This window comes from Phyllostomus hastatus, unplaced genomic scaffold (assembly GCF_019186645.2).
Source record: "Phyllostomus hastatus isolate PE091 unplaced genomic scaffold, TTU_PhHast_1.1 phas_scaffold_317, whole genome shotgun sequence".
Lineage (NCBI taxonomy): Eukaryota > Metazoa > Chordata > Mammalia > Chiroptera > Phyllostomidae > Phyllostomus > Phyllostomus hastatus.
This window is the reverse complement of record NW_025334023.1, coordinates 3,377,571-3,403,932: the sequence shown is the minus strand read 5'-3', so window position 1 is coordinate 3,403,932 and position 26,362 is coordinate 3,377,571. Positions and strand designations below refer to the sequence as shown.

Sequence of the window (26,362 nt, the reverse complement as noted above, 5' to 3'; positions counted from 1 at the left end):
CTGTTTCATAATGTCTTATTCATTTCGTTGGATGTGATGTCAATTAATTATTTAATATCTTTAGTCACTTAAAATATGCCCATCTAAATTACCTTTCAAACTGCCATTCTACTATCCCAATTCTTGGAGCTATAATCCTCTTGCTTTTTTTATCTGCTGACTCTCATTTGTGGTAGAAAATAGAGTGTGTGTGTGTGTGTGTGATTTTTAAAAGATTTTATTTATTTATTTATTTTTATAAGGAGGGGAAGGGAGAAAGAGAGGGAGAGAAACACCAACATGAGACAGAAACATTGGTTGCTTCTTGTACACACCCAGCCTGAGGACCAAACCCACAACCCAGGCATGTGCCCTGACTGGGAATCCATCTGGCAACCTTTTGCTTTGTGGATGCCCAACCAACTGAGCCACGCCAGTCAGGGCTGTAAGTTTTAATTATCAATTCAAATTCAGTTAGGCTTACTTCTTCTGTAAGAATCCCTTGTGGCCTGAGATATGGGAGTATCCCTGGGAGTCTTGATTCTCCTTTTCTCTGGTTACCCAGGGATATCACTGGCTTAAAGCCAGCTTTTATATTAATTTCTCAGCATGGGGATAACTGACCCATATAAAATAAATTAAGGTCCCCCAAATGAGCAAGGTATAGGTCTTATGCTTCACTTTCTCAGGTAAGCCTTTTCCATTTACTCTTTACATAAAGCCCTGGCAAACCAAGACAAGATTTTTTTATTGATTTGCGTAACCAGGAAGATTTTTCTGTAGCCCACCCTGTCACTTAGGATGCAGCACATCAAGATCCCAGCTTTATGTAGAAAGTTTAGTTTGGTTTCCTTCTTCCACATGGTTAAAATGCAATCGGCGAGATATAGAAAACCAGAAATAACCCCTCAGCCCACCCCTTTACCCTGCTCCAGCATAACACAGCATGAGCTCAAGAGCTTACTCAAGTTTTTGGTTTTAGGTCCATTTTTGTTTCTGGAATCTGGAGATTTTCCTGCCTTTCCTACAAGGTCAGAAGTGCATTTAAAAGAATTGCTATTTGGTATCACCCTGCTTTTCTGGACAGAAGAATCTTCTGCTTACCTTGGCCATCATGCTAAGAGAATTTAGGCTTTCCAATCCACTTGCTACATTACAGCCATAGTTGTGATCTCTCTAAAATACAAAGATGAACTCTTCTTTAAAACTCTTGGTGGAACTTCACTCCTTAGCATGGCATCCAAAGTCTACTACTATCCAGTAACTGCTTATTTCCACCAATTCCACCTCCTTCTACCCTATGTACTCTATACTCCAACCACTCCTACTTACAATTCCTACAGCTCCTTCTTCTTTCATACTCCTATGCTTTTAAATGCACTGTTTTCCCATATCTTTATCCTGCCTTCATCCACTCACTGAATACTCATAATCAAGTGTCTGCCTTTCATTGAAGTTGGGTTCTCTTTTTGTGCAAGTAGCTAACATTTATTGAGCCATTTACTGAGTCAAGCATTCTAATAACTCTGTCTTAAAAATAACCGTTCAATTTTGCTATTATTACCCCCATTTTCAAAATGAAGAAACTAACATATAGAGAGGTTAAGCAATGACGCACACCTACAAAATGGCAGAGCTGGAATTTGAACACAGGTAGTCTGTCTCCAGAACTTTCTCTAGTTATACTATATTGCCTTCTACAATTACATTTTGCATTACAATAATAACATTTATTACACCACATTTCCGTTGCATATATACCCATCTTCCCAACTGTAGTGACTTTAAGAAACAGAACCATGCTGTTTCTATTTGTAGCTCTAGGGCCTAGCACACAGAAGGCCCTGCAGTGGTTACTAAATTAATGAATGACTGATGGAACCATCCCCACAGCCACTGCTCTCACCCAGTCCAGCCCCTCTTCATCTCCTGCCTGCACTACTTAAAATAAACCCCTAACTGGACTCTCTTCTCCAGTTTCTACACACATCTCTTCTTCACACTCCAACCAGTAGTAACTTTCTAAAGCACTTTATGATGACATTAAATCTGACACTTAAAAGTCTTTTAAGAACCCTAAAGTGTCTATAGGATAAAGTCCCAAATTCTTTTAGCATGACATACCATGTCCTTCATGATCTAACTTCTGCAGTCTCTTCTCTTCTTTCCCATTCCAGCCCCACATTCCATCTATATTTAACTTCTTGTCAGTCCCTGAATATGCCAAGCACCATATGCCTTTGTATGTACAGGTTCTTCTGCCTGACATGGACATCCCTTCCTCCCTAACCTGGTGAATTCCTACTCTTGCTTCAAATTCAGCTCAAATGCCTTCCTCATGTTTCATCCAGAGAGTCAGTTGTCCCATTCCTATGCTCCAGTGATTTTCAGCGGGCATGCCACGAGAATCTTTAAAACATGGAATACCTAACTATTTAGTCCAGGACACTGGCCTCTTTTCCCTTAAATTGTTAAATTAAAAAAAAATGACAACAGCCAACACAATAACCATCTAGTGTGAGCGAATCAAAATTTTTCCCCTTTTTTTTGTCAGAGTGGCAAATATATATATTCTTTGTGTGCCGCAGGATTTTACTAATTCATGTGTGTCATGAGATGAAAAAGGTTGAAGATCGCTCTATACTCTGTTGGCATCATGCATTTACCTCACTTACCACTTCACATTGTTATTGATAAGGTGTGTTTCCCCAGCCATACTGTAGAATCTTAAAGAACAGGGCACATATCTCATTCACCTTTTTTATTGTATTATCTTATACAGCGTGTGTCCCAAAATGCTGTCTGAATTAGTAGAATGAAATCTGACAAACATCCTACATCCTAAATGCAAGCAAACTCAGATATAAATGAATTCAAGGTAAGCAACTCTTCCAACATTAACTGGGAGTTAAAACAAGAATTGTGAATGAAAAATGAATACCTCATAAATTCCTGCTGCTCAATCCTGAATTCTATAGAATGAAACTATTCCTTCAATAGTGATTAATGCTTTGTTGGTGAGGTAATTTCATCCTGAGCTTTAAAAAACACATAGGCACATGGCAAATATTTTCTGCCTTAGTGTGACACACAAGGACACTCTCAAATTCTGGAATATGTGTCATTAAGGATAAAAAGTTGGGTCACTTTATACATTTTAAAACAAACACATACAGGTCAGGAAATTCCTGTCCTTTTACACTACATCACATGATTCCATTATTCACTAGTCCTAAATGCAGTTCAGGCTGCACACATAGCAAACATTGTCTGCCAACTGAGTAATAAACCGGAACTACGTGTTTTTTACAGAAAGAGGAAATTTCTTAAATGTATGAATGCTAATCCTAAGTGAACAGGGAATTTGGGTGGGATAAATGAGACACTATTCAATTTTTTTCATCTATTCCATTTTTTCTTTTAGATTTTATTTATTTATTTTTAGAGAGAGGGAGATGGAGGAAGAAAGAGAGGGAGAGAAATCTCTATAGGCTGCCTCTCACATGCCCCCAACCGGAGGCCTGGCCCACAACCCAAGCACGTGCTCTGATCAGGAATCAAAGCAGGCGCCTTTTGCTTTGCAGGACGCCTGACCCACTGAGCTACACCGGTCAGGGCTGATCTATTCAATTTTTAAAATTCACTTTTACCACTACAAATAGATAAAAATTTTAAACTGCCAATTAAAAAAATTCATCATCCTCTGTCTAGCTTTTCTCTTTAATTATTACCCATAGCAGAAGAAAAAGAACTGTCCTAAAAAGTAAAAAGGTCTTGATTTCAAATTCAAAGGCAGCATAATTTAGAATGATAATACCTGATTTCACATCACAAGGCTAAATAAATTCTTAACATTCATTAATTATTAACAATAGGGCCTAAGTGTTACTTTTGTACATAGCTGCAAATCTACATATGTGGTAAATTTTCTTTTTTAAAATCAATGGGCTGGAACTGTCTCTAAATTTACAAGATAAGATCCAAGGGGGAGAGATCCTTCAGTATTTCAACCCTTGATGTCTTCCAAAGACATAGAACAGTGCCTGGCAAAGAGTAGGCAGGCATTCATTTCATACTTGCTGAATATTGCTCAAGATGGTTCAGATACTATGTATGTCAATATATACAATGAGCTACAGATTCTCAAGGAACATAAAGTTGAATTCTGGGTTCATCTGAAAACAACCATTGACTTCAGACTTCACACAGTGCTGCACAAGCCAACTGACACTACCGCAAAAGCAAACTGATAATGTATATAAGAATAAAATTAAACATTTTACATAGGAATCATTAAGACTCTGAACTTTAAACCTTGCCAAGAAGCTGGCAAAAAAACAAAATTGTCACCAGCACAACCAAAATTTTCAACAAGCAAACTCTTCCACTTTTTTTTTTTAAATTATAGACAATACAACTCCAAAAGAAGCATGGGGCTTCAACAAAAATTTTTAAATTTTAAGAATTTCACTTCAACACCAGTATATTTACTACAAAATTTCATTTACAGTATTATAAAACAGGCCCGACCTTTCTTCTACCAAGTGACCTAACTATGCCAAAAGAACACTAAATGCAATATTTCTGAATATACCTAAAATTGCTCAATCTGTTTCCCACTCCTAAAAATATAATGTAAATATTTATGAAACTAGTATTTTTAGTTTTCCCTACTAAAAGCCATCATGAGCACTTAACTGTGAATTAGGCTATGTTTCAGCCTTTACTAATGGGTTACCCGTCCAACCCTTGTTTATCTGCTACTAACTCATGATGATGTTTAGCTAGTCTCTCTCTGTTCTGGGCCTGTTCTGTAGAATGAGGGACCTGAGTTAAAGTAATGCTTTTTTTTTTTTCCTTAAGATTCTGTCTCTTTACCTTTAGAGAGAGGGGAAAGGTGAGAGAGAGGGAGAGAAATATCTACTGGCTGCCTCTTGTAGACCCCCCAACTGGGGACCTAGCCAGTGACCAAGGCATGTGCCCTGACTGGGACCTAACGGGGACCCTTCAGTTTGCTGGCCATCACTCAACCCACTGAGCCACACCTACTGGCAAAGAAATGGTTCTTTTAACCTTTTCTTTGCAACCATTTGAGAATCTGGTGAAAACTACAGGTGGCATCTCCATAAAAATGCACATATACACTCATATAAAAATTTTATAAACAATTAGTAAAAGACTGGAAACAACCTTACTGTCCACCAACAGATGGTTAAGTAAACTATATTACATCCATTTAATGAAATTCTTTGCAACTGTGAGTAGAAGGAAGAAACCTATGTGCTGACATAAAAAGATTTCCAGCACAGAAATGATGAAAAGACTGCCATTGCTATTGGGGGGGGGGAGTTGCAGAACATTGTGCATAATACACAACCTTTTGTGTAAAAAAAAAATTAAAAAATAAAATATATCTGAATTTTCATGTATAAGCATAAAAACACTGTGGAAGAATAAACAAGAATCTTTGGTGGGAGTGAGAAATGAAGGAAGAGGTAGGAGGGAACTTTTTATTGTGTACTTTTTTAATATTGTTTGACTTATGTGAATACATTGCCTATTAAAATTTAAAATTAAACTATATTGTAGCCCTGGCAGGATGGCTCAGTTGGTTGGAGCATGTCCCTGTACACCACCAAAAGGTTGCAGGTTCGATCCAGTCGGGGTGAACAGAGGAGACAACCAATCAAAGTGTCTTTCTCACATCAATGTTTCTCTCTCTTTCTCTCCCCTCCCCCCCCTCTAAAATCAATAAGCATATCCTTAGATGAGGGTTTAAAATATATATCTATATAGGTATATATAGATGTATATTTTATATAAGTGTATATATTAATTTATATATATAAATAAATCTGTGTGTATACATATAAAATAACTTAAAGAAGTCCAGTCATGGTGGGTATGGCTCAGTTGGTTGGGTCTCAGCCTGCAAAGGGAAGGATCACCAGTTCTATTCCTAGTCAGGACACATGCCTGGGTTGTAGGTTTAGACCCCAGTCAGGGTGCATGCAAACGGCAGCAGACCAGTGTTTCACTACCTCTCTTACTCCTTCCCTTCCTCCCTCTCTAAAAATAAAAAAATAAATACTTTTTAAAAATAAAAATAAAGACATCCAGACAACCTGCTCACTGAAGCTAGAAGATAATTTCCAAACCCTGTCTACCAATATTCTTCTATAATGCATTGACTAAATAAGCATGTAATTATGTTATATATACTCAATGATCCAACGAGAATATTTAATAAAAAGACTTTTCATGATGTTACTTAATATCAGTATTTAGCCCTGGCTGGTGTAGCTCAGTGGATTGAGTATGGGCTACAAACCAAAGGGTCGTCAGTTCAATTAATTCCCAGTCAGGGCACGTGCCTGGGTTGTGGGCCAGGTCCCCAGTGGGGGCCCCATGAGAGGCAACCACACATTAATGTTTCTTTCCCTCCCTTTCTCTCTTCTTTTCCCTCTCTCTAAAAAATAAAAAATAAATAGAAACCTTTAAAAATATTTTAATATTTATTTAACACTCAGTGGATACTCAGTGACTCAACAGATATTAATCTGGAACCTTGTTTTATATAATTTTCCTTAATCACTGATACACTTTATGATAAATTTCTTCAAGGGAAAAAGTTTTCACAAATCATCAAGCCATACTCCCTCTCATGATTCAAATTTCAGACCAGATATTTCACAAGGGAGTCCAGGCTTTGGAAATAAAAATACTGGGTTGGCCAAAAAGTCTGTATGGTTTTTTCTGTAAAATAAGATACATTTTTCATTTTTACCAATAATTTTATTGATTTGGATATTTTGATTGTATAGGCTATCTCCTGCTATTGATTTCTAGTGGGTAGAGGCCGGGGGTGCTGCTAAATATCTTCCGATGCATAAGACAACCCCACAGCAAAGAATTATTTGGCCAAAATGTCAGTACTACCCAGAAACTTCACAAACCATTTTGACATGTTCAATCAGTCCCAGTACCTTCTCCATACACTGCACAAATCTTTCTTGAAATAATAAAGCATACTCTGAAAGTGTTGCATATCTTCTTCCATCTTCAATATTAAAATGGCTGCACAAAAATTCACCAATATTGGTAAGCTGTTTTAAATGCACACAAATATGACAGCTGTCACAATACAATCTAACAGAATTGTTTCAAATGAACTTAAAGACAACTAAGCATTACTAGAGCCATCATGTGGAAAAAACTAAACGCACTTTTTGGCCAACCCAATAGAAATTCCTATCCTATTTGACCGTACAATCAAGAGTACTAATAAGGAGACTAGAAAAATACTCTTATTTTTTGGACAGAATTTCAGAATTTGAAGCAAATTAAATAACTTGAGATCATCACACAGCATCCACAAATTAGATGACATTTGGAGAGTCCTTAATCGCTGATATGAGCAGAAATCAGACAGGACTGGATTTTCATCCTTAGCAAGTTATTTAACCTCTCTGGGCCTCAGTTTCATCTGTTAAATGGAAGTAAAAGTACCTATCTCATAAGGACGTTGTGAAGCTTAAAAAAGGAAATGTAGAAAGTTAAGCCGCAGAAATAAAAGATATCCTAGTACAGTGGCAGGTGTCTGACTGCTTGAATCAAAACAAGCTGCATCCTGGAACCTGTAGTTTCTAGCGAGTGCACTTTCATACATAAGGAATGTATGAAACTCTACTGAAAATAACACTAGGCAGAATTCCCAACACAAGAGGTGCAAATATCTGGCCTTTCTTGATTATGTCTCTTGAAAATCTAAGCAAGCATGTGTTACCAAAGCTAGAGATGTGTTGACTGGTGTGTCTCTGAGTCCTAACATAAGCTAAAAACAGTTTTATTTTGTGTTTTAAAGAGGGCACTTTCTATGTCAAGCCCAGTACCAAAGAGTAGCAGGCTGGGGGAGGTAAGACAGGCAAAGTTGAAGGCCAACAGTCCTGAAACTTTGAATCGCCAGGATGACAGCAGGAAACCTACACAGCCAGGGAGATAAAAGTAGCCCCAGGCCAAACCAATCTCCGTTTCCTAAACTTCTAAACCCCATCCAGTTTTCTTCCCCTCGAGCTTATTATTAGTATTATTATAAATATAAATAGTCGTCATTTATTGTTTCCTCACTCTGTGCTAGGCTGGGCTAAACATGCATTTTAAAGATTTTGTGAAAACTCCACATGTGAGCTCAACCCTTCAACCCACTCTACTCTCAAGTCTGAAAAGCTCCCGTCGCATCCTTACATTCAACCTGTTCTTAAACTCCAGACACTCCACATCTCTTACTGACCCAATCGGGCCCATAAACAGTCTACCTCAGCCTCTTCACCCAACACTAAACCAGGCACTTCTCTGATCTTCCAGGGCCACTGTGAAGTTCAGTCCCCTCTTCCACACTGCAATCCCAAGCCTGGCCCTAACTTGTTACAAGAATGCTACGGTTCCCTCCAAACTTCTGACTTACAAAAGGCGCAGGATCCCCTCAGTGCCCCTCCAAATCCACCGGGCCCGTACTTCATTCCAAAGTTCAAAATTCAGAAAAAGATAATACACTTGGGCAGAGCCCGGTTCCAACCCCGTAAGAACTCTCCACACTCGCTCCTTTAGGGCCTGGGACCCTCCACTCGTTAACCAGGCCGGGCTGGGCGCGCACGGCCTCGCTCCGGACCCCAAAGGAAGGAGGGGAAGCTCCACCTGGCTCCGCCGGCGCGGCGCGCGGATCCTGCTCCAGCCTGGGCCCCTCGGCGGCCGCGCCCCCGTCCCGGCGCGGGCGGCAGCGCTCCGGCTGGCCGCGGCGGGCGCGCTCGCCCAGCACCTCCGCGGTGGCCTGGCCGTCGTCGCGGGCCCGACGGCGGGCCCAACTCGGGCCGCGGGCGCGGCAGCGCCGGCAGCCTGGGCCCGCTGCGTCCGCGGCGCGTTGGGCGCAGCCTCGGCACAGCGAGTGGCCGCAAGGCAGGGCCGCCGCTTCTCCCGGGGTCTCCAGGCAGCCGGCGCAGCCCGATTCCTCCGGCCGCGGCGGTGGCTGCAGCAACGGCTGCGGCAACACGAGCAGCGCGTGCCCGGAGGCCGGACCCTGGGCCCCAGTCTTGGCTGCCGCCATCTCGTCACAGCGGCCCCGCCGGCTCCGCCGACTCAGAGCCGCCGCTGCCGCCGCGGAAGAGGCCCGAGTACTCGGACCTGCGGCCGCCATCTTGTTTCCCGTTTGAGGGGAGAGTCCGTTGCGAGGGAGAAGAGTAGAAGGTGGGGCGGTGAGCGGCAGGCAGCGCTAGCTACATATTCATGAGGGGGCGGGCCCAGGGAGGTTTTTCCCGGACGTAGTAGTAGGTGAAAGAAACTTCATTAATATTTGCTAGTTATACTTTATATATCCGGTCTTCGCACTCCTTCGGCAGTCTGCAGTTTCCTTTTATTCCACCAAATGACTGAGGGGTTTATTGGAAATTCTGAGCGTAAATTAAACTTTCTGAAGTAATTGCACTTATTTTTTCCTCAAGAACCAGATAACTCAAGCTAAAGTGAGTGGGGAGTATGTAAATTATCCAGAACCCCGTCTCCGTGCATCATTTCACGTGAGGGCAGCGTTTGTGACTGAAAGTACGCCTACTGTGACCAGAAACCGCCAAAAATAACAGCTGCTTGTCAGTCCTCATCTCCATATCCTTCTCCATGGCCCTTCCTTCCTGAAACTCCCGTCTTTTGGCTGGGAAACCATACTTTCTTGGGGGGGGGGGGTCCCCGCATTTCCCCGGCTCTTTGTCAGACCCCTCCCCCCTTATTTGGGGCTTACATGTAGGTGTGCCTCTGGGGTCAGGCCTCGGGCCTCTTCTCCCCACCTCCTGCTCACACTTTCCCCCCTGAAACTCCCGAATTGCCTGCGGTCTACACCTCCCGAGTCCAGCCCTGCACATTCCACTGCCTGATGCAGGCGTCATCTTGGAAGTCTGCGTGTCTGATGTACAAAACTGAAGTCACTGTTTTCCACCTTCCTTTCAAAACAGCACTTGTGTTCCTCCTTCTGTTAAAGGTACTCACCTCCCAATTCCTCAAGCTCCAAATCTGTCTTCTCCATCATCTTCACTTCTCCATCATCTCCTACATCTGTCAGTGTCTTAGTTCTGTCAGTTCTCCCACCAAAATGACTGTTTTTTCCACCTCTCCTCTCCTCTCTATCCCTCTTCCACTGCTCAGTTCAGGTGCCATCTCTCACCTACAGCACTGCAGTAGCTTGGATAGATGGTCTCCCTGCCCACAGCCTCTCCTCCAATCCATCTTCCACAGCTCTCAGACTTGCTTTCTGAAGGGTAGCTCTGACCATGTCATCCCTGCTTGGGCGAGTCACTGGGTGAGGTCTTAGAATTTGACGCCAGCCCCCTTTCTGGATGCAGAGAGTATGAGAGAAAGAATGGCTCCCCTTTGATACAGTTCTGCTACAGCAATTCTCCCACCCCCTTTTTTTTTTCTTTGCACTAGGGTAGATTTGGAGCAGGAAGGCATTAAGAAAACATTTCCTTTTGGGAACCTCTTTATAAGACAACACAAATTTTGTAAGAGTAAAGTCAAAAAAGCAACATAATGCAATGAAAGGCATCAGAGGCCCTGGGTTTCCATGAGATTGTCCGGAAACAGTGCCTGAGGTGGTGGTAAACCAATCCAAGACAGAAAGCAGAAAAAAGAAAGAAGTGGATTCCCAAGATGAGAACCAGATGGCTAAAGAACAGTCAAGAATTGAAAAAGGGTCAATGAGTAATTGAAACAAGGGCTTGTGTTTACAGAGGCCCAGACGGTCACAGTCCTGCCAAACACAAAAGTGTGGCCTCAGCTTCACTGTCCTTTGTCCAGGGGTCCTCCTCATTTCACTCCCCATGTGCAGTTCTTGAGGACACTTTGCCCAGATTCTGACAAGGGAGGCCCGTGGTCCGGAGATCAAGCCCACTACCATTAGAAACAGGGCCCGTGGGGTGGGCTGTTCACTCTTGACAGTTTGGGCCTCTTAATCTGAAGCCTATTTACTGTTGGAAGAGCCGAAACACAGAAGTGTAGCATGCTTTCTTGGATACAAATAAAGACAGGAAATGTTCTTTTGCGGAGGAAAAAAGCAAGAGGTCTGAAAAGCACTGTACCAAAAGCCAGGAGATCTGGGACTGGTCTTGGCCCCTTTCCCCCTTTCATGAACTCATTTGTGTGTGATTTCAAACAGGTAGCTTTGCTCTGGGCCTTAGTCTCCTCATCTTTAAAGCAAGGGTATTGGAATTCAGCACTTGTCGACCTGGGATGCACCTCACAGAGACACGCACCCACCCCCCACCCGCCGCCACACACTATATTCACACATATGCCGAAGTCCCAGCTCAGATCAACTGAACCCAAAAACTGAGGGTGGGATGCCAACATGTGTTATTTTTTTAATGCCTTAGAAATGCTGATGAACACTCCTAGATAAGACTACTGCCACAAATAAACTCAAAGGTCTCTTCTAGTTCTAACATTCTAGAGGTCTGACTCCCAATTTCCAGTCCCTTCTCTCCTTTGCTGTTGCTAAAGTAATCTTCCTAAAGCAGTAGCAGTGACAGAAGGCAAAGCAAATCCAGGAAATCTGGAGAGCTATTCACTATGTGAGAAAATGAGGGAAATAAGAAGGATTCTAAAGTGTCAAGCCTAGGAGCCTGAGATTATGATCATAATAGACAACGGACAAAAACAGAGACACTGGAAAGAAAAAGCAGCCTAAACAGGGAGGACGTGGTAGACATTTTGTTTCGTTTACCATCAGTGCCCAAACCTTCTTTCTATTCAGGAGACTGCCCCATTCTATGCAGTGTTGCTGAGACCAGGGAAGCTGAAGCAAGGAGATACTCTTCTCCCTGTCCCCTGGAAGCCAGAACATGATATGTGACCTAGGCTTAGCCACTTGGCCACTCTCCTCTAAACTCTGAATTTTCGGAGAATGACACGAAGACACATTGACAGATTCAGAATTATTCAGAGCAACAGAGACAGAAGGTATCCAAATGCAGTGGGTCCCTCGGAGGTTAGGGAATGGAGGTTGGTGTCCCTACCGTGAGGAGGGGCCACTTCAGATTGTTCCTGAGGTGTGAACTTGGTTGTGGTGCCTGCTGCCTGGCCTTTCTAGGTTAATACCCATTTTCCATATCTAACTCTCCAGCCTTCCTGTCAACAATTTGTATCCTTTCAGTAAATTTCCCTCTCTCTTAAATTACTCACAAATTCTGTTGTTGGCATCAAGGTGCTCTGACTGAGACATTGGTGTGTTGTTTTTGAAGTGTCACCTGATAATAGTTGCTTTGTAAATTACAAAATAATCTGAGAAGCTGAGCCGACAGCCTAGAATAGAGCGAGCCCGAGTGTCGGTGTTCTTTTTTTCCAAGCCCTCACCTGTACCACAGACCACCAAGGGAAGAGGGGCTCCCAGCCAAACTCACTTTAATGCCATCATCCAGGATGCCAACTGGAACAGATAGCAGTGTGGCCATGCCTGCCAGCGCCTCCTCTCCAGCTGCTTTTCCTCTGCCCCTCCTGCCGTACTTTCTAAGAATTTCACTGCTGCCAAAATTCCCCGCCATCCTTCTCATAATGTGTCTACCTAGGTGGCTCCCCATGGTCCATACCGTCCAGCCCTTCAGCACTCCTCACCTGCATCGCTGCAAACCTCCCCTCATTTCTCTTCCCTCTTCCCTCCAGCTGAAAGTGCCAGCTTCTCCCTGCTGGTTTGAAAAACTCCCAAAGTAAAGACAGGCTATTCTCCCTGCAGACCCAAGAACCCGTTCTTGCCAACCCAGGCCCCAAGTCCATCCTGAGACCTCACAGATCTAGGAGGGAGGAGGCCCAGTCTCTCAGGCCACACCAGTACCTCCTCTTCTTTACCCTCCTCATGTCTTCTGGTGGAATCTTCTGCCTGTCCTCTTTCTCCCTCAAGCCAGATTTCTCCTTGAGATTTGGCCCCTTCCTTTGCTCTAAAAATTTTTGCTATAGACCTGGCCAGGTAGCCTAGTTGGTTAGAACATTGTCCTGATATGCCAAGGTTGAGGGTTCAACCCCCAGTCAGGGCACATAGAACAAACAACCAATGAATGCATATATAAGAAGAACAACAAATCGATTATTCATTCTCTCTCTTTCTCTCTAAAGTAAATGAATTTTTGTTGCGTTATTATTCATCTTTAGTTCCTTCCCTTTTGCTTCTGAGGAGGAAATAGTTCTTTTTGCAAAGCTAACCCTTCTACCTGTGGTCTTTCTAACCTCCTCCAGATTCTTTCCAAACACTCTAAAAATACAAATAAGACTTGGTCCCTGGCCCCCTTAAGAGCAGAATCTAAAAGACAGGCAAAAATATTGCTAAATAATTATAACAGCAAAAGAGAATTATAAGAGAATTTGAAGCTCTATCACTGAGATACATTCAAGGTGCTATGGAAGCAGAGAGCAAAGTTGCAGCGGGGGGGGGGGGTTGGTCAGGTGTCATGGCAGGGAGCGTTTGAGTTGTGCTTTGAAAGATTCTAGGTGGATATAGAGGTATCCACCTAGCAGGTAGACAAGGGAAGGCACTCCAGGCATAGGGAAAACAAGAGCAGAGGCACAGAGGCATCAAAGTTCAGGATCTGCATGGGACTGATAAAGAGTTTGATGTGGCTACTTCATTGGGCTGGACATGAAGCTAAAACATTGGAGAGGAAAAGGAAGTAGAATATGTTGAGCAACTGCCACATGCTAAGTGCCTGCTAGGCACTAACACACCTATGGCACATAAACCAAAGTAACCCTGTAAGGTTGGCATGTTGTTATTTCTATTTTACAGGGAAATAAACTCAGGAGATTGGGGGCATTGAAAGATTTCATATTTGGACCAAGGGAGTGTTGCATATGGATTTGAATTTTTTAAGAATAACTCTAAATCCTATAATTATCAGTGAGGAATAAAAATAATCTAAGCAAACTTCATTCCACACCATGGAGTTGAGATATCACTAGAGAAAATATAGTGCGGTTAACATTCCTTTATTCAACAGCTATTTATTGAACGTCTACTATGTGGCAGGATAATATAGGTGCTGAGAATTCAGCAGTGAACAAGGCAAGCAACGTATGGATGCTGAGCCAATTTTGGTGGGCCCAGCTTTAGGTACACTATTTGGCATATTCCAGATGCTGTGGAATGAATGAATGTTATCCCTTTAGTTTTGTCTTTAATGTTTAATAAGGTTCAAAGTACAGTGCATTGTAAAAAAGAAAAATTTCTGTTTAACAAACACATTGGTGGAAAAATAGTTCTTTAATTTCTTTAAATTTCTTCTCTGGATACCTCTATATCCACCTAGAATCTGTCTCTCTGCATCTCCCTCCCATCCCCTTGGTCTTTTTTCCTCTCTTCCCTACCCTCAGAGTCCCTGTCCTTCTTCCTCAAGGCTCTGACCTAGGATTTCAAGCAATAAATTTCTTCTTTTAGATATAGTTGTTTCTTTTTCTTTTTAAGGAATAGAGGCAACTTTAAGAAGTCTTTTAAGTTCTCAAAGATTTTACTCATAAAAGAAAAAAGTCCTTTAGGTTCAACTTGTAGAGAATGAGGAAATAAATGTGCAAATGGCCCTCCCTAAACCCATGTTAGGGCAGGAGATAGTCAGGAGGGAGAAAACTCTGGAGGTACCCCAGGACAAAGATAAAGGACATTGTACAGGACAGAGACCCTGTTCTAAGACCTGTTCCTCAGGAATGAGAAAACTCCAGGGGCGCCCCAGAGCTAGGATAAAAGATATCATACAGGGCAGAGACCCAGTTCTAAGACCTGTTCCTCAGGAATGAGAAAACGCCAGGGGCGCCCTAGTGCTAAGATAAAGGACATTGATACAGGACAGAGACCCTATTCTAAGACCGGTTATCCCCACTTTCTGGAAATGCACTGAATCATGGTGAATCTTGACTGCGCCTGTGCAGAAGATGCTACATGACCCCTGCTCTATTATGTAGCGTTATAATAAATTAGCACTGTGGGACCCCCTCTCCTGGTGACCAATCAAGGAAAATCATGGGAGACCACATGCACAGTAACTTCACAGTAATATAACTACTTGTACATGCACAGCAAAACCCCTCCAAAACCAGCCAGGAAATATCCTCCCTATAAGCACAGAATCCCCCCAGCCACTGAGGATCAATCTCCGCTTGGAGTTGGCCCACTCCCGCATTCTGTGGAGTGTACTATCACTTAATAAATCTGCTCTCTCTCTTTCTGCTATAAACTCTGTGTATGTTCAGTTCAATTAATTGTTCGTGATCACTAAGAACCTGGTTACCTGTGCCCACCCATGACAATTTCAGAGTGAAACAGCCAAAAACAAATCTTTCTCTGCCAGTATTGACCACCTGTTACAATATAAAGAACATGCCTTATTCTAGTAGAATCTATTTCTTTTTCCCATCTCACCAAAGAAATCCTATTACCTTCACTTTGTCTACACTAAGTGCCTCAGAAGGAAGGGCTCATGGTCCTTCTCCAGGAAAGAGGGAAAGAAAAGCCCCATTTTGTCATAAATAAATAGATAGTTATACTGACCAGAATGGAGAATTTGCCTCAGGAGAGAGCACTGTGATGGAATCAGAAGAAAAAGTCAGTCAGGGCTTCCCAAAGATTGACTTCCTCTAGTTTGGAAATAAACAGATAGGTGTGTTCTGCTGAAGGCTGAGAACGGAGATCTCGGTCGCCCAAGTTCCTTCTCCTAAAGAAAGATAGGATTGTATACCAACTGACCAGTGAGAAACCTGATTGGTTCTCTTCTAGAACGGTCATTGTCCCACAGTTCTTTGTTTTCTAGGTCCTGAACTGGGCTATCTACATTCCTGACAAAAGCCTACAGCCGGCACCCAGGGCTGTGATGTCTCTGAGTGACCACCAGGGGGCAAACTGAGACTACTGAGCTCTCCCCGCGATGTGTTCTGCACAGTTTCTTCGGAGCCAAACCCAGCACATCAGAGCTGGAACTGGCTTTAGAAATCTAACAAGGCTTCTGATCAAAACCCCTTCTTTTAAAAAGAAGAAAGCCGAAGTCTAAAGGAAGGAAAGAATTTGTCAAAGCCACGTAGTGGGGACCAGAAACCAAGTCTTATGGCTTCTCCAGCCCTATACATGTTCCACCACACTTAGCTTCTCCTGTCTCATTTAATTCTAGAATACACTGTTTTTCAGTGGTGCCTTTTCTATGTAAAGGACTTGTCTCTACAATTAACTTATAGGTTCTCAGTACCAGGTTCCATATTTGACTAGTATTGTACGTCTCCTCCTCAAGCTCCTAGCACATGGCTCAGCAGGCAGCCTATGCCCAACACCAGATGGAAGATTTCAATGAATATTGTGAAACTGCTATGTGGTGGGCCCAGAAATGGTTCCTGAAAATACAGAGAAGAAAATCTACCATCCCTGCCCTCAAGGAGTTTACCATCCAGGGGAGAAGACATGTCAACAAACAACTATAATTCAGAAGATGAGTTTTTAACAGTGGGTAGGCAAGGCACTATGAAAGCATAGAAGAGGAAGTGACTGACAACCTGGATACACTGGGTCCAAAATAGAGAACTCAGCAAAGAAGGAATGGAAATTCCTAATAGAAGAAATAGCAAAATAAGCCAAAACACAGAGATGTGAGAACATGGTGTGTTAGGTGAAAATGATTGCTTTGAGTAGCTGGAGCATAGCGTATACAAGAAGTTAGACTGGAAAGGGAGTAGTAAATAAGGAAGTTTGAGGTCAGCAATAAAGTTGATGTTATTCATTCATTCATTCATTCATTCATTCAAGAGACAGTAAGTACTCCCATGTACCATGCAGCACTGTTGTTGATAATCATGGTTGTGAGATGAACACAAAATGAGGGTAGTATTAATAACAATGAAAATACTACTGTGGTTGGATTCCAAGGATTTGGAGTCCTGAGTTTAAGGATCATTCCTTACATGAATCAGATAATCCAGATAAATATTCTATCCTCCATTTATTTAAGAATATTCAGTAAGCCTCTACTATGTGCTATGCACTATTCTAGGAACTAGCAGTATTGCAGTGATCAAGAATTAAGGTCCAAGCTGTCATGGAGGTTTCATACTCCTGGTGGAGGCACATAATGTAAAAGTGAAGAGATACATTTCAGATCATGACAAGTGACACAAAGGAAATAACACAAGGCAATATCATAGAAAATGACTTGATGGGGACATCATGAGCTAGGTTGAGCCAAGGAAGTGGCATTTGGGCTGAATGAAGTGTCAGCTGGGGAAAAGGCTGAGGGAGGAACATCACAAGTTGGAGAAACCTCAAGAGCAGAGATCCTGCAGAGGATCCAGACAGCTTGGTGTACGCACCCAGGGACAGAAAGAAGACTAGTGTGTTAGAGCAGAGCGGGCACAAGGGGAATGGCCAAAGTTAGAAGACAGGCAGAGGCCAGGTCAAGGGGGGGTTTACAAAATGTGGTACAGGGTTTGGATTTTGTTCTAAGTGCAATTGGAGAAGTTTTAAGCACGGAAGTACCATGATCTGATTTACACTTTTAAAGCTAACTCTGGTGTCTCTTTATTCCCACCTTTGGGTGGAGAAAGCGCCTGTCACCATCAGGCTGTGGGACCCTAGATATTTGGCACTGTTTTCTGGCATCTGGCTACATCTTCACAGACCTAGGGAAAAAAGTCTCTGGGGACTAATTGCTTTTTGGAAGTGCCCCTGCGCATGGAGGGGGCAGGAGCAGAAGGCCCATTCTTTCTGGCGCTTGGTTAGTGATGACACCTGCAGTACAGGACTCCTCTGGTTGGTGGCAGAGCTTAGGACCTGGATGAAGGGTGATCCCACTCTATGTCTTCCACCGAAGGCACTTTGTCCCCACTCATAAGAGCTCTGGGAAATTAAGGGCTATGTGTTCCCCCATCCTGGTTTCCTGATACCTCCTCTATCAGAATTCCTGTGTGCAACTTGGCCTGGCAAGAGAGGGCCCATTGAGGGGAACAAAAGACTTGGGAACGTTCACATAGCCACATAAGAAACCGTACAAATCAGTACACGGGTATGTATTGAATGCCCATACTTTACCAGGCATTATTTGGCAGTGTGGAGGATTCATTCATCCATTGTACAGAGATTTATTTAGGGTAACCATATGCACGATATCTGGAGATCCAAAAGACGATGTACTAAAATACTAGTAGGTTTTAAATAAATACTTGTTACATGGCTAAGTAACTCTGACCTGGCTGAGGGGTGGGAGTGGAATGGGGATTGTTCACTTTACAAACAAATCAACTGTGACAGCTCCTTTCAATAAGACTTTCTTCCTAGTGTGTCAAAATTGGACCCAGCTTTAAAGAGTCAATTTGTTCACCCCTTTTGGGATATCATCAAGGAAAGGCAGTATATGGCAACTACAGCTAATAATACTGTATTACATATTTGAAAGTTGCAAAGAGAAAGTTATCACAAGAAAAAAAATTCTGTAACTGAGTGGTGACAAACAAATATGTGATGATTTCACAACATATGTGATGATTTCACAACATATACAAATACTATGTTACACATCTGAACTAATGTAATATTGTGTGTTGCTGATACTGCAATGAAAAAAAAGAAAAAGTAACCAGAACTGGCTTGGAAGGGCTCAGGATGGCTGAATGTTAGATTTTCAGGAATTTTGCAAGCTGGTTGTGAAATACAATCAAGCATTAACTTATATACACTCAAATGAGTTAAAAAGTCAAACTCATCACCTCCTAATTATTTTACTATCAATGTTCTTGATATTATTTGCATCCATTGTACCTGTATGATGGAAATACTATGTAACAGGAGATTACTGTGCATCTCTTCTCAACTTCACATTCAATGATGTCACATTGGTAGCTTGAAATTGGCCATGGTGGGGGTATATAGACCATGGAAATTGGCAACTGCTATTAAAACAAGGGCTTTTTTCCCCCTTGGAGAGCTGGTTGTTAAACATTTACCAGCACACTACTGGTAGACAGTCTCTATTACACAGTCTTAGACTAACTTTCTTATGGTGAATTTGCTTTTAGAATCTTTCAAAATTAAGTGGGCTGGATTAAGAAGTCTTTCCTTGACACTGATCTCCAAGGTTCTTATTGTTATGCTAACTTTACATAATCAAGGAAGTTGCAGCCCAGGAGGTGGCTTTTTACCAACCAATAGTCATAAGGTGACTATTTGAAGGAACAAGAATATTTTCAACAAGCCTTTATTTAGCAGCTACTATGTGCAAAGCTATCTGCCGAGGACTAGGGAAGATATTCAATAAATAGTAGTCTGTGTTCTCAAGAACTCACTTTAGAGGAGGAGACACAAAACCTTTGATAATACAGTGTGGTAAGTGCTGTAATGGAGGTACAGAGGCATGGAGGAAAGAGAAGGTAACTCAGGCCACGAGAGAGACTGCAACAAGAACCTGGACTCTTCGCACCAGTGTCTGTCTGGTCCCTAGCCCCAGAGTTGTCACTTAGTAACTATTTGATGAGTGAAGGAGTAGCAATTACCTAGACCGTGGAAAAATAAGCTTGCTAGACACATAAGAGTGGGTAGAAAGAGGGCATAGAAGAAACAGTCTGTGCAGAGGTGTGGGGGCAAAGAGCTGAGCACATCTGAAGAAAACGTTGAATGCAGCACGAAGGGTCCAGGGACTGCAACTGGTAGGGATGGGAGTGTGGAAGAGGGTTCTCTGCCTCTAATATCTAGAACTCTCAAAAGACAGAAATTGGCTTGCTCTGTGCAACCCTGGGGGCAGAGCTAAGAGCAAATGCAAGGAGTCCAGGAGAATCAGATTTCCGTTAAAGAACTTTCTAACAGAGCTGTCCAACAGTGCGATGGACTGCCCTGGAAGGCAGCGAGCGAGTTCCCTAAGAGAGAAGCGAGCAGGTCCCACCAAAGGGGTGCAACAAATTGCTATGCATAGATACAATTTCTTCCCTGTCTAGATATTGGGCGAATTTATCAAATCTCATTGCTTAAAGGATATTAAATAATATACACGTAACCATCCTCAACAGCAATTCCACAGAAGACACAGAAACTTTCCTCAAGTGCTTGTTTCTTATGTCAATCATTGATTAAAACAGAAGACAAGCCCTGGCCAGTATGGCTCAGTAGTTGGGAGCATCATCCCATAACTGAAAGGTGCAGGTTCGATTCTTGGTCAGGGCACACACCAACTATGGGTTTGATCCCCAGTCCAAGCAGGTCTAGGTACGTACAATCCCCCGTTCTGGCGTGTACAGGAGCCAACCAACCGATGCTTCTCTCTTGCCTCAATGTTTCCCTCTCCCTTCCTCTCTAAAAGCAATGAAAAAAATATCCTTGGGTGAGGAGGAAAAAGAAACCTGACGGCAACAGGGGTGCTGAGGCTCTCCCATGGCCTCTCCCATAATATTTTTCAGATCACTGAGGTCCACACTTATTCATGAAGCAATTATTTATCCAGTTTCACTGTGTGTCAGGGTCTTTGCTAAGTGCTAGAAATGTGGATAGAAATGGAAAAACACCCCCGCTCTCACAGTGCAGGGTAGAAATGCAAATAAATATGTACACTCCAATAGCTACAATACTAAGTTTTACCAAAAATTCACTTTGCCACGGGGGCTCGGGGAAGGCCTCAAAGAGGAAGTGACTCAGAGCTGACTTTTTAAATCATTAAATTTGTCAGGATAACATGGTTAATAACAGGATATAAATTTCAGGTGTACAGCTTTATAATACGACATCAGTATACTTTATTGTGTGCTCACTACCCCCCAGTGTAGTCTCTTTACATCACAATATATCCGACTCCCTTTACTAGAGCAGAAGAGGGTGGGGGAGAATTAAGAGAGTTGACTTTTGAAAGGTGAAAAGGGATTCACTTAACGAAGAAGGAGAAAGTCCAGGCAGAAGAAAAACATGCAAAAATATGGAGGCACGAACATGCAATGCCGACTGGGGTGGTGAGTGGCTGGTGAAGGCTAGGGCAGGTGGTAATGGTACAGAGAAGCCAAAATGTCAGAATGTGCATGGTTTTGAATCCAATGCTAATGGTTTCTTATTTTAATCTGTAACAGTTAGGAAGCCAGTGATGTTTTGTTTCCTGTTATTTGTTTACTTAAAGTTTTTATTTTGGAAGAATCTCAGATTGACAGAAAAGTTGCAAAGATAGTCCAGAGTTCTTATCCAAGAACCATACAGGATGGGGCAAAAGTGGGTTTACAGCTATAAGCAAAACACAGTTTATTCTTGAATTATTGGTTATTAATTATTGTACTGTTTTCCACACGAACAAGTATAAACCTACTTGGGCCACACCCCATGCACCTTTCACCCTGTCTCCCCACCGTGAACACCTTGCATAGCCACGGCACATGCGTCAGGATGAAGACACCTACCTTGGTCCATTGCTATTAACTAAAATATAGATTTCACTCACCAGTTCTCCCACAAATGTGCTTTCACTGTCCCAAAATCCAATGCAAGAGACCACATTGCATTTAATATTATTTACTTTTTATTTCTGATGATGGGTTTTAAGTGGGTAGGTGATGTGATCAACATAATTCTTGCAGCAGGGATGAGGAAAACAGATTGGAGAGGTCTGGACTAGGGGCAGAAGACTTGTTAAAAAGCTGTTGGCAATGTCCAGTAAGGGATGGCCTGAACTCCAGGACAGTAAGGATGGAGAGGATGATTGAGACCTTTCTGGTCTCACGGTAGAGACATTTCCTGAAGCAGAATGAGCAGGGGGTGGGGGGTGGGGGCGTGGGGAGGAGGAACCAACCTTAATCCACCTCTTATACCTAAGAAGTGAATATATGTATATGTACAGAAAATTTTAAACAAAAATGGAGAAAGGAAAAGATCTCTGTCCCATATCCTTGGGATGAGATTATTTCTGCAATTAAGCACTCAATTTAACTCCTGAGCTCCCTGAAAGCCAAGGCAAAAAGGGAAGCTTGATGACAAACAGAGCTCTCATTACATTTTAAAATAAAGTGTACTCAGTGGAGAGGAAGAGACTGGCCAGATGGGAATGGGAGAAGTTAACTCTGAAGGGTGCCCTGAAAACAGACCATGTCTGTCCCTGGTCTGAGATGCCTGGGGAAGCTCTGTCTCTGAGACCCCCGGGGGCTCCCAGTGCTCTCTGTCCTGGGGACAGACTGGCAGCCCAGTGGAGTGGGGAGCCCAGCCTTAGACCAGGAAGATATTTTTATAGACAACCAGTCAGAAGTGTTTCAACCTGGAAATGTGATTCTCTACCAGAGTGGGAAGAGGCTCGACATCCCACCTCATTTCTTGCTCGCCTCCGTGTTCCGTCCTCCAGCTCTCACTGGCGTTTCCAGCAGCTCTGCAAGAGAAGCTGGGCAGGAAGCAGGAACGAGCACACCAAAATGTCCCAGTAATCTCGGGAGAGAGCCAGGACAGGGACCCTGCCCCTTTGATTTCAGAGTCTGGGTGTTCCTTGTCTGGACAGGGTTGGCTGTTCTCTTTTTAGGATCCTATTAAACTCAAGCTCTCATTGAACACAAGGTATATAGCACCATCCATAGGCTGGGGGTGGGGAGCTTCAGCATCCTGACTTCCAGAAGCTGGAATTCTGGTGGGCAAGACAACAGTTTGACAACCAACTGTTACTGAAGAGGACTGAACATGGCCAACACCCTCAGAGAGGTGCAGGCCTTTGGACCTGCAGTGGCAAAGGAGAGATTGTGTCCTGCTTTGGGAATGGAATGGGGACACAGAGGAAGACTTCCAAAGAAAGTGTCAAGCCGTGCTGGATTTCACCCCGGTCATGGCTTGCGTGCGTACGCAGGGAAAGTGGGAAGGGCATTCTAGTAGCCTGGAATCATGACCTGTACTTTTTCAAATCTGAGGGCATTGACGATCATTTTCTCAACTCATTTTGCTGGTGAAAGTGTAGGGTAGGTGGCCATAGTAAGCAGGAGCCAAACGATTGTGGGAAGATACTAAAATATTACAGATACTAGAGACATGAAGATTCCCGTTTCAGAGATGGGGAAACAGGCTCTGAGGTGAAGGGGCCAATACCGCAAACGGAATTAAGAACAGCAAGTGTACTGATTCCACCGAGAGCCCGAGTTCTGTGCACGCACAGCCGAGCTCCCCAAATTGAGCGCCTCTAGGTTCCGTGGCCGGTTTCCCCTCTCCGATCCCGACATCTCATCTTTCCTCACCCGAAAGTTCTACCAGAAGCCTAAATGGGTTTCGTCCTCCTGCACTCTGCGCGTCGCGGGGAGTCAGGGGTTAAAACCCGTGGCCCTGGTGGCCCCTTCCCCCTCCCTAGCCCCCTCGCCTCCTCCCGGCGCCGCGCCTGGAGCGTCGGTCCCGGAGACCCGCACGAGAGAGGAGGGGAAAAAGTGGGCCTGTTTCTCGGGTGGCCAATCCACCGAGCCCGCGGTGCCCCAGAGGAGGCGCCAGTGCTAGGCCAGCGCCAGGCCGGGGCTGCCTGCTTCCCGCGGCAAAGTACAAATGCGCCCGAGCGCGGCGCCTGGCGCCCTTGGCGTGCATAGCCGGCCCCCGTGCAACCTACCCCCGCGGCCGCCGCGCCGTCGCCGCCGCCGGGACCGCCGCCTCGCCGGGCCCCAGGACCCCGCGGCCCGACCTGGAGCCCACCGAGCAGGGGGGGCCAGCCGTTTCTAATCCTCGCGCCCAGAACAGCCCGCCGGTCCCGCGCGCCTCGCCGAACGCTGCGCGCTGTGCAGACCCCTGTCCTCTCCTGTCTTTCTTCTCCGACCCTCCCTCTCACCTTCTCCTTTGCTCGAATTGCTTTTCCCCGGTTGCCGTACCTTCCTCATCTCTCCATCTTCCCCCTCCTTTCCCTGTTTCTCTTTTCACCTTCCTCTTATTCCCACCTTAGACATCCCTTTTGGTCCTCACCGCCTTCTTCTCGACCCTTCTCTGGCTCCACAGTAGCAACAGCCCTCCCTGCGTCTGTGGGTTGCTTTGTGCCCTTGTGCCTCAGTGTCCCCCTCATCTCACTACCTCCGACCCCCGTCCCGGCTCAGCACCTGGTGGCCTGGCTCTGGGAGAAGGAAGGATGATTCCCGAAGGAAGGGTCCTTTCTTCCTTGCTGGGACTCGCACTGCTCTGGTTCCCCTTGGACTCCCACGCTCGAGCTCGTAAGTAGGGGGTGGGGGCGCTGGGTGGGCAGAGGAGGGATGCGAGCCCCAGGGGTATGCAGGGAAAGTGCCAGGGTTAGGGACCCCAAGGTGCTCTGACTGCCATCCAGGCAGCACCTGTGCCGGCAGGGTGGCGCTCCTCCGCAGACCTGCCTGGGCTGATGACTGGGAGACTGGGGTGGCGGGGGACCTGGCAAGACTCAGAGCCCCGGGGGCTGCTGCATGGACCTGAAGGCAGCTTGAGAGAGGGCTGGTCACTGTGCTCTGAGGGTGGGAGTGGGGGCACTTATTCCTAGTAGAGTCCCGAGTGTTTGGCTGCAAAGGTGTGATGAAGAGGAAAAGGCTACTGCACTTTAAAGAGAACTGGTGGAGAGAAAGAAGAGCCAACTAGGGTAACGTTCCCCTTCCGTTTTATCTCTTTTGATTCTCTTAACACTCCCAGGAGGTGGGTATCGTTTGCATTTTGCAGATGAGAAAACTTAGGCTGAGAGAAGAAACTTGTTCAAGTGTACAGAGCTAGTAAGCCATCAGAAGCCAGAACTCTACAATTCCAAATCCTGTGCTTTCTCTGTCCCACAGGGTCTGGGAGGAGCCTGGATTTGGACCTGTGAGACTCTAGGAGGCAGCAGGGCACAGTGAGAGAGGCCAGTGTCCATCATCCCAGATCTGTTGAATACCAGCTGGTGGGAGGCAGGCATGCGGGGCACTTCTCTGAGCCTCGGTTTCCTAATCAATAAAATGGGAGCAAAAAATCCCAGAATTGAAGTGAGGATTAAATTAGAGAAAACATGTAAAGCAACTAGCTGGCACATAGCAGGTTCTTTTAAAATATCAGTTCCCCAATTCATGCTTTCCACTTGGACACTGTGTAACCTCAGCGAGTCTGTATAATCTCTCTGAACCTCGGTTTCCTCACGGCCCTGCAAGTGTTCTGGTGGACACTCTCTCCATTCCCTGCCAACCTCTTAGAATTCTGTGAGGATATCAAACAAAGCCAAAGGGTTTCTTCATAAGAAGGAAGGAGCTCAGTTCAAGCTCTGAAATATCCAGTAAAGAAACTGAGACCCAAGAGAGGCGTGGTTTGACTCCAGGTTATACAGGGCAGAGCCTGGGGTGAAGACCCCAGCTTCCCACCTCCCAGCCCAGTGCTCTCTCCACAGCGCAGCTCCCCCACCTCTGCCTTCCTTTTGCATGTGACTTTTTGAAGCTGGTGGGACTAGATTTTGTTTCATTCTCATCTCTGCTTGCAAAGGCAGGCTGCTTGTCTGGTCGTCCGTGAGCTGCTGCAGCATGAGACTCCTAGTAGTCCTCAGTAACAAGTAATGGAAAAAGTTCCATGTTGGGTTCAAGTCCTGGCTCTGCTCCTTAGTAGTGGTGTGACCTTTCTTAAGTCACAACTTCTCTGAGACTCAATCTCTTAATCTTTCCAATACACATACTCACCTGGAACCCAAGGGGTTCTTGGAAGGATGGAAGGAAGTGCCTGTGTTAAAGTGCTCAGCACAATGCCTGACACTCAGTAAATGTCTCCTCCCCCTTCTTGAGCCCTGGAGGTTTCCTCCTAACACTTACCTGTTGTTTCTTAAAAGGGATTTAGCACAGGATGCCCTTCGTGCCTACCTCTCCCCTTTGGCACATCGTCCTTAGCCCCCAAGGTTTTTCTCCAGAGATTGTTGCCCTTCTTGCATCTTGGAAAGATGCCCCAGAATCAGATCATTTTGCAGAATTGCTTGTGTCTGACTCACGCCTCTGCCCTTGGCCTTCCCCCTCTCGTCAGCCCTTCCCCTTGCTTAGGCATACCCCTTTGGGAAGGTCTCCCTGGCCACCCGATCCACTCTGATCTCCTTCCCTCAAGCCTCCCCTGGCTCTGAGGTCTGTGCCTCTCACAGGGTCTTGCCAGTATTCAGTCTCCACCACAGCCTGGAACTTAGCTCCAGACACACAAGGAAATGACAGAGCAGACATGATTGAGCTGAGGCGAGGTGGGCTGACATTCGGAGGGCTGTGTTAAGGTTTGAAGATGTCAGAACTGGAGGAACCTTTGAAAATCATCTGCTCCTACCCCTCAATTTTCCTATCCTTATAATCAAACTCTATTCAAAAAGGGTGAGTGACTTGCCCAAGGCCACACAGCAAATTTGTTAAAGGAAAAATTGTAGCCCCTGATTTGTCACTTACTGGTTGTACAGTTCAGGCCAAATCACTTCCTGTCTCTGAACCT

At 44.5% G+C, this 26,362-nt stretch overlaps 2 protein-coding genes across 4 annotated transcripts in view; one reads left to right on the top strand and one right to left on the bottom strand.

Annotated features, from left to right (window-relative positions):
• RNF169 (ring finger protein 169) overlaps positions 1 to 9,192 on the bottom strand; it is a 79,216-nt gene extending 70,024 nt beyond the window's left edge. For both annotated transcript variants that reach the window (XM_045818038.1, XM_045818039.1), the window contains exon 1: positions 8,674 to 9,192. In XM_045818038.1, the coding sequence (XP_045673994.1) occupies positions 8,674 to 9,169 (496 nt within the window). In that variant the 5' untranslated portion in view covers positions 9,170 to 9,192. The remainder of the gene's footprint in view (positions 1 to 8,673) is intronic.
• A 14,345-nt stretch (positions 9,193 to 23,537) lies between these two features.
• The window catches only part of CHRDL2 (chordin like 2), a 32,012-nt gene continuing 29,187 nt past the window's right edge, over positions 23,538 to 26,362 (top strand). For both annotated transcript variants that reach the window (XM_045818161.1, XM_045818160.1), the window contains exon 1: positions 23,538 to 24,141. In XM_045818161.1, coding sequence (XP_045674117.1) covers positions 24,060 to 24,141 — 82 coding nt within the window. In that variant the 5' untranslated portion in view covers positions 23,538 to 24,059. The remainder of the gene's footprint in view (positions 24,142 to 26,362) is intronic.